Consider the following 7,500-nt stretch of genomic DNA (forward strand, 5'->3'; position numbering starts at 1 on the left):
AATTTTGATTCTTCTTTTTCAAATCCTATTATTTTGTCCTGATTAAATATTTGGGCAATTTGGTGATATTGTAACCATGTGGTGCAGTATTGGGTCACCTCTTTGTATGGTCTTAGTTTTAATTGGCCCTGTTCCTCCTTTAGGAACTGCTGGTATGTCGCCAATCTTCCTGTCGTATTTTTCTTTTTGACCGATAGCACTTCTAACGGTGATACACACTATGGGGCTTTCGGTTCTAACAGCCTTCTATGTCTCACCCAGACCTTATATAGTGAGTTTCTAATTTCATGGTTTGAATTATGGTGCTGGAGAAGACTCTTGAGAGTCCCATGGACTGCAAGAAGATCAAACCACTCCATTCTGAAGGAAATCAGCCCTGAGTGCTCACTGGAAGGACAGATCCTGAAACTGAGGCTCCAATACTTTGGCCACCTCATGAGAAGAGAAGACTCCCTGGAAAAGACCATTGGGAACGATGGAGGGCACAAGGAGAAGGGGACGACAGAGGACGAGATGGTTGGACAGTGCTCTCGAAGCTACCAGCATGAGTTTGACTAAACTGCGGGAGGCAGTGGAAGACAGGAGTGCCTGGCGTGCTCTGGTCCATGGGGTCACGAAGAGTCAGACACAACTAAACGACTAAACAACAACAACAATTGCATGGTTTAGAAATTCTTTATGAACTGCCACCTTACTGTAAATTAGGCAGAGTTTTTCTGAGGTGTGGTTGACACAGGAAGGTGGGGGACTTAGGCTGAATCCTCAGTCTATTCAGTTTACCCACATAATCTGGCAACCCTGCATAAAGGACTAATGTAAAGGCTTCTTTTACCTCTGCCAGGCTTAGGCTGAGCAGCCACTGAAATGCCCAACAGGGTTTGGATTGGGTGTAACGAGGGACTTTCTATTTTTTATAACTGATTTGGAACAGTAGCTTGAAGAGCCCGGGTAGCTCAGTCGGTAGAGCATCAGACTTTTAATCTGAGGGTCCAGGGTTCAAGTCCCTGCTCGGGCGTTTGTAATTTTTCTTCCACCCTATGCCTCTTCATGCATCTTTTTAAATTACTTTCCTCCACTAGTTAATGGCAAATATATAATTTTTTATATATATTTCGACTGAGTCAGACCAACAGGGCTACCTACCTGAATCTGATCATGTCATGGTTTTTATAAAAAAGCCGTTCAAAATAGCAGAGACAGCATGCTTGACATACCGTGTTGCACAATAAGTTTTTCCTCTGCGGAAGAAACTACCTATCAACGTGTCTGTGGGATACTCTAATACATGCCAGCATTTCTGATGAGGGTCTGTGATCTCAAGACTGAAGTTCAGCTTTACATTTTCTAAAAATGCGCACATGGGTCTGTGCTTCTGATTTAACAAAAGGTGAACCAACTACCGACGAAGGTGGGATTCGAACCCACGCGTGCAAAGCACAATGGATTAGCAGTCCATCGCCTTAACCACTCGGCCACCTCGTCGAGCACAAGGCAAGTGTTTTCAACTCCAGTACTTAATAAGTGCTTCAATACTCCACAAGGATGTAGTTTTTTGCAGCATGTTTTTAAGGTGGTTTCATATTGAATAGACGCGGTAGGATTACAATATAACTTGCACATTTTCCAGAACATAGTCAATGAAATTGAGCGGATTCTATAAGAATTATGAATGGTGAGGTTTATTAGACAAAGCTGCTTAACTAATGTATTAAAAAAAACTTTTGAATTTAAAATCCCTACTTTAAATGTTACACAAGCCTAGAATTCGCCATCTTGAAAGAAGCAGCCTCCCTCTGTAGGTGGATGAGGAATGGCCCTGCTCTGATGGTGCCCAAATCTAACAAATGCCTTCTCCCCTTGGGGCCTCCGTTAAGCAGTCGTATTCAACTCAGGACGATTAATGCGAGTAATTTATGACTTTGTGAATGCAGTACTACTGTAAACAGCACCTCTAAACTTTTTCAATCTTACTTAATTATTTGGGAAAGGGGGTGTGTATTATTCGGTTAGGCTAAGCGAAATAAAAAAGACTACAAAGAAACAATGAATAGCGAAGCATATTTCAATCCCGGTGGGGTGGGATTAGCATTTTCCTTAACAAGTAAAAGGATAAAGCCATCGCCAGCTAAACAGTACGCATTCCCTTTTTGGGGCTTCCCAGGTTCCTTTTAGAAAGTTCTTAAAAGAGCCTTTAAGTATCAAATTTCCCATTCTCATGGTCATTTTTATAGCTTATCTTTTTGTTACCTTCTTAGTTAGTTAGTTGCCCTTACTAACCGACCACGTGCCGGTAAGCTGCAAGAGGTAATTTAGCATCGTGCTAGCTCTTTTCCAAGACCATGTGGTGGCTCTTAAAAGAGCCTTTGTGGTGAAACAGGGTTCGTGTTCTGGGGACGCGTGCAGGCGCTTCTCAGGCCCTCTCTCCGCGGATGCGCCTGGCCAGCTGGATGTCCTTGGGCATGATGGTGACGCGCTTGGCGTGGATGGCGCACAGGTTGGTGTCCTCGAACAGGCCCACCAGGTAAGCCTCGCTCGCCTCCTGCAGAGCCATCACGGCCGAGCTCTGGAAGCGCAGGTCCGTCTTGAAGTCCTGCGCGATCTCGCGCACCAGGCGCTGGAAAGGCAGCTTGCGGATCAGCAGCTCCGTCGACTTCTGGTAGCGGCGGATCTCGCGCAGCGCCACGGTGCCCGGCCGGTAGCGGTGAGGCTTCTTCACTCCGCCCGTGGCCGGCGCGCTCTTCCGGGCGGCTTTGGTCGCCAGCTGCTTGCGAGGCGCCTTCCCGCCAGTCGACTTGCGAGCCGTCTGCTTCGTGCGGGCCATTGCTCCCAAAAGAAGAATAAAAAACAACCCAAAGCGCCGCAAGTCCCCACAAACGAAAGAACAGATAAAGTAAAGCGAAAGTTCCATGGCCGGCTATTTATAGGCAGCTGGCTGCCCGCTGATTGGCTGGAAGAGATGAATGGAACCGTTGCAGAGTTCGAATTTCCCAAACTATGCAGGGATTGGGCAGGATTTCGAAACCACCCCGCCCCTTCTAATGACTACATTTTGGCTCCTATCCATTCAGCCTTGCTATTTTGTGAAATGGATCTCCGCCCCCACTTTATACAAAAACCTGTCTTTGCTTTACAAGGAAGCCCTCCATAAGGCAGATGGCAAATCTATTTCTGCACATAGAACCATTCTGGTGTATGGTTACAGTTTACAGACCCAATCAGTGCAGAGAGAGGAGCAATAGAAGAAGCAAGGTCAGCAATCAGGAATGTCATGTCTCTGTAGTTCGTGCCAAATATCAGAAACCAGTAGGTCCCTAGCCTAGTACCAGCACCATTTCTTTCCACTTTGTACTGTGAAAGAGTAATCATTGTTCAAAAGCTGTGGCTTCTTTCCTTTCAGCAGTAAGGGAAACAAACAACTGACCCTCTTGGATAGCATACCTCTTATCTTTCACAATACTGATGATTCATAGAATTGTAGAGTTTGAAGGGACCCAAAGGGTCATCCAGTCCAACCCCCTAAAATGCAGGTGAATAATCCCTGGCAGATGGCTACCCATGAGTCTTGAACTTAAGAAAAACCCTGCTAGAGCAAACTGAACTTCCATCTACCTTCAACCTATGCTGTAATCCTATTTACAAGAAGCTGGTGTACAGTTAAGTGAAGCAAGGGTAAAAAACACCCCAACCAGACTCCATTCTGGAGCAAGGATACTGCTTGCTGAGCTGGCCTAAGCCTGCCAGAAGGAAAACAAGCCTTTAGTGGTGTGACTCAAGCACTATTTTATTTTTGATGCCTTAATTTACATGGGAGACTGAGATGAGCTGGTTTAGGATCTTGCCTGGATTCCTTGTTTTCTTGGTTTAAGGTGTCATTATACTGGCCCATTTTCAGTCCTCTGGTATGGAGGCTCATCTTAGGGGAAAACAAATGTATCTTTGTTAGAAGATGAGCAATTTCATATTAGAGTTCTTTGAGAACTTTTGGCTGGATGGTCATTTCTTGGTGTGCCCCCCCCCCTAAATTTACCAGTAAAGTAAATGGTATTGTCACCACTATTTGCCGCAGTACTTCAGATACCTCTTCCTGCAAAAGTTGGTAAAGGCAGAGGTATCTGACCTGTGCCTCTCTCAGTGAAGACTGGAGCACAGAAATTCATTCAGCTTGTCTGCAATTTCCTTCTCAAGCTGCAGTTCTCTATAAGTAGTTTCCTGATTTTACACACACACACACAAACACACACACAATTCTCCAAAAAGTGATGCCAGACTTTATTGTGTTCTTGCATTTGTTTGGGCAGATCTTGTTCTTGTCCTTTTGGCAAAATAACTAAATTAAACTCTGAAGGAAACCTTCCTGCCTCTACAATAATTTCTTGATGAGCAACAGGTGTGGGGGACCTTTTTCAGCCTGAGGGCTTCTTCATTTCCTTGTGGACAACTTCTGGGTGGCCACATGCCATGGATGTAGAGCACCAGAGGCGAAAGTAGACAGAGGAACAAATGTAAATGTTACCTTTAAACAGAGCATTAAATTCCACACCCACTTGCACAACACTATGGCCCACATCCAGTCAAGCAGGAAGCACAAGACTCATTCCAGCAAGGCCAAAACACTCACGGAGGGTGCAAAACAGGTCTCATAAAGGGTATTTACTGGGGTAAAGTCTCCAGGGCCAGAAAGAGATGTCTAGAGCAGTGTTTCCCAACCTTGTGCCTCCAGATGTTTTTGGCCTACAACTCCCATCATCCCTAGCTAGCAAGACCAGTGGTCAGGGATGATGGGAGTTGTAGGCCAAAAACATCTGGAGGCACAAGGTTGGGAAACACTGGTCTAGAGGACTCCTTTTGGTCACAAGGCTCCAGGTGCCCTATCCTTATGTACTGCATACGTTTAACTTTCTATCACTGCAGTTTTGGGTAGCCACTCCCCACCCACACTTGTATGGATATTTTAACCCGTTCTTTCCCATTTAGCTTTGCTTACTTGAGTAAACACACACACACAAAAAAATTCCTTCCAGTAGCACCTTAAAGACCAACTAAGTTAGTTCCTGGTATGAGCTTTCGTGTGCATGCACACTTCTTCAGATACCTGAAGTGTGCATGCACACGAAAGCTCATACCAAGAACTAACTTAGTTGGTCTTTAAGGTGCTACTGGAAGGAATTTTTTTTTGTTTTGACTATGGCAGACCAACACAGCTACCTATCTGGAACTTGAGTAAACACGTTTGGGATTACACAAATAGGGTTAGCATGTCATTAAAGTATAGCATGCCTTATTCAGAATTGCAAGATAAATGTGAACCTAGCAAACATGTAACTTTTGATAGGCTTTCCAGCTGTGATGTGCATATTCTTGAAATGTGCTTGAGAACTAACAAAGAAATATTAGAATCAGTAGCTTATACTAGAGATAACTAGCTCTTTCGCTGAAGTTGTGGGTGGCTCTTAAAAGAGCCTTTGGATTTTGGGTTTCCTTAAGAGCTTCACTTGCTCTTAGCTTTGTGGCTCTCGGTCTTCTTGGGCAGCAGCACAGCCTGGATGTTGGGGAGAACGCCTCCTTGAGCAATGGTGACTTTGCCCAGGAGCTTGTTCAGCTCCTCGTCGTTGCGGATGGCGAGCTGCAAGTGGCGAGGGATGATCCTGGTCTTCTTGTTGTCCCGGGCAGCGTTGCCAGCCAACTCCAGGATCTCAGCAGTCAGGTACTCCAACACAGCAGCCAAGTAGACGGGCGCTCCGGCTCCGACGCGCTCTGCGTAGTTCCCTTTGCGCAGTAGACGGTGCACACGACCCACGGGGAACTGCAGCCCGGCACGAGAAGAGCGAGTCTTGGCCTTAGCCCTGACTTTTCCACCTTGCTTGCCACGACCAGACATTTTTCCTTCCTTATGTTCAGTCGCTGTTTCACTTCCAAAGTTCGAGCAAGAATAGATCTGAAGCAGCTTCTTCCTCGATATTTATCCGTGCCGCCGGCTTGTAATTGTGAATTCCTATTGGGTAGTGCTTTAAAACCATGTGACTTAACTAGCGAATGGGAATCTTGAGTCTTTTCCTTTAGTCCATTGGTTGGACAGATCGGAGCCTGTCCAATAGGATCAAAGGAAGTAGCAGCTTGAAATTTGAAGTGGGCGCCTTAAAATGAGAAGATGCGATTGGGTAGCTTCTAGTTGTTAACCAATAAGAATCATTGAAGCTGAATATGCTAATTGCATCCTGCTGCTATAAATTGAATGGTCTGAACACATGCCGCGTACCATTTCTTTGCAGCTGAAAGGGCAATAGGTGCTTTTACAATGCCGGAACCAGCAAAGTCTGCTCCTGCGGCCAAGAAGGGCTCCAAGAAGGCCGTCACCAAGACGCAGAAGAAGGGCGACAAGAAGCGCAAGAAGAGCCGTAAGGAGAGCTACTCCATCTACGTCTACAAGGTGCTGAAGCAGGTCCACCCGGACACGGGCATCTCGTCCAAGGCCATGAGCATCATGAACTCCTTCGTCAACGACATCTTCGAGCGCATCGCGGCCGAGGCTTCCCGCCTGGCACACTACAACAAGCGCTCCACCATCACCTCCCGGGAGATCCAGACCGCCGTCCGACTCCTGCTGCCCGGAGAGCTCGCCAAGCACGCCGTCTCCGAGGGCACCAAGGCCGTCACCAAGTACACCAGCTCCAAGTAATTTTGACTCGTTCCAAAATACATACTGAACCCAAAGGCTCTTTTAAGAGCCGCTTAACTTGTCAAAAAGAGGGCTTGGATCACTGCGTTCATTTTTCCCCCCAAAAAAAAATTTCCGCGGGTTTTCTATTACAACATTATGCTTAGTTTGCCTTAGTCCAGAAGCAATGCAGCCACCTCTAATAGTCCAATACACTTGGAAAGTCCTAGAATGCAGAAGTATAATTTATGCAATGTTTTTAACGCCACCTTGCACTCTAAAATACCAAAGCTTAAAGTTGATGGGATATCCTTTAATGAGTCCGCTGGAAGATTCCCCCCCCACCCCCAATTTAATCTTCCTCCTTTGCGATACCTGACTCTAGTGCCATCTTGCGGATTTTTCTAAAATAAATGCGAACTTAATCCTTTTTCTTTCTGATGTCATATATTTGGCATTATGTCATACGTTTGCCAAGAGGGCCGGTTAGCTCAGTTGGTTAGAGCGTGGTGCTAATAACGCCAAGGTCGCGGGTTCGATCCCCGTACGGGCCATCGTTCTTGTTTACTTAATTTTTTTGTTCTGCTCTGATTCTTCTTTTTTTCTGGTTTCCTTCTATGACATAAGTTCCACCTAATGGTGCAGCAATAAAACTGCTAGCACATTTGCAAACACCTGGTGCAGAATTCAGTGGTCAGGTTGGTCACTGGAACAAGACTGTTTTTAGCAGCAAATTACACTAATCCTGGCCCAACTGTACTGGTTGCCAATTACCGGTAGTATCTGAGCCCCATGCAAAGTGCTGGATTGCATTTATAAACCCTTAAACCAGTGGTTCTCAACCT

At 45.8% G+C, this 7,500-nt stretch overlaps 3 protein-coding genes across 3 annotated transcripts; 1 reads left to right on the top strand and 2 right to left on the bottom strand.

The window, feature by feature from the left end:
* Positions 1-1,741: 1,741 nt before the first annotated feature.
* LOC310830616 (histone H3.2) lies at positions 1,742-2,840 on the bottom strand. The gene has a single exon (XM_083710413.1). The coding sequence runs from the start codon at positions 2,819-2,821 to the stop codon at positions 2,411-2,413; it is 411 nt and encodes a 136-aa protein (XP_083566539.1). The 5' UTR covers positions 2,822-2,840; the 3' UTR covers positions 1,742-2,410.
* A 2,572-nt stretch (positions 2,841-5,412) lies between these two features.
* Positions 5,413-5,878, bottom strand: LOC310830618 (histone H2A.J; the record flags this gene model as incomplete). The annotated part of the gene is made up of 1 exon (XM_083710415.1): positions 5,413-5,878. One exon carries the CDS (start codon positions 5,876-5,878, stop codon positions 5,489-5,491), a length of 390 nt encoding a protein of 129 aa, XP_083566541.1. The 3' UTR covers positions 5,413-5,488.
* A 410-nt stretch (positions 5,879-6,288) lies between these two features.
* On the top strand, positions 6,289-6,706 carry LOC310830659 (histone H2B 1/2/3/4/6). The gene has a single exon (XM_083710466.1). It carries the CDS (start codon positions 6,296-6,298, stop codon positions 6,674-6,676), a length of 381 nt encoding a protein of 126 aa, XP_083566592.1. The 5' UTR covers positions 6,289-6,295; the 3' UTR covers positions 6,677-6,706.
* The last annotated feature ends 794 nt before the right edge of the window (positions 6,707-7,500 follow it).

The sequence above is a fragment of the Podarcis gaigeae genome (genome assembly GCF_964106915.1).
Source record: "Podarcis gaigeae genome assembly, chromosome: 13".
NCBI classification, from domain to species: domain Eukaryota; kingdom Metazoa; phylum Chordata; class Lepidosauria; order Squamata; family Lacertidae; genus Podarcis; species Podarcis gaigeae.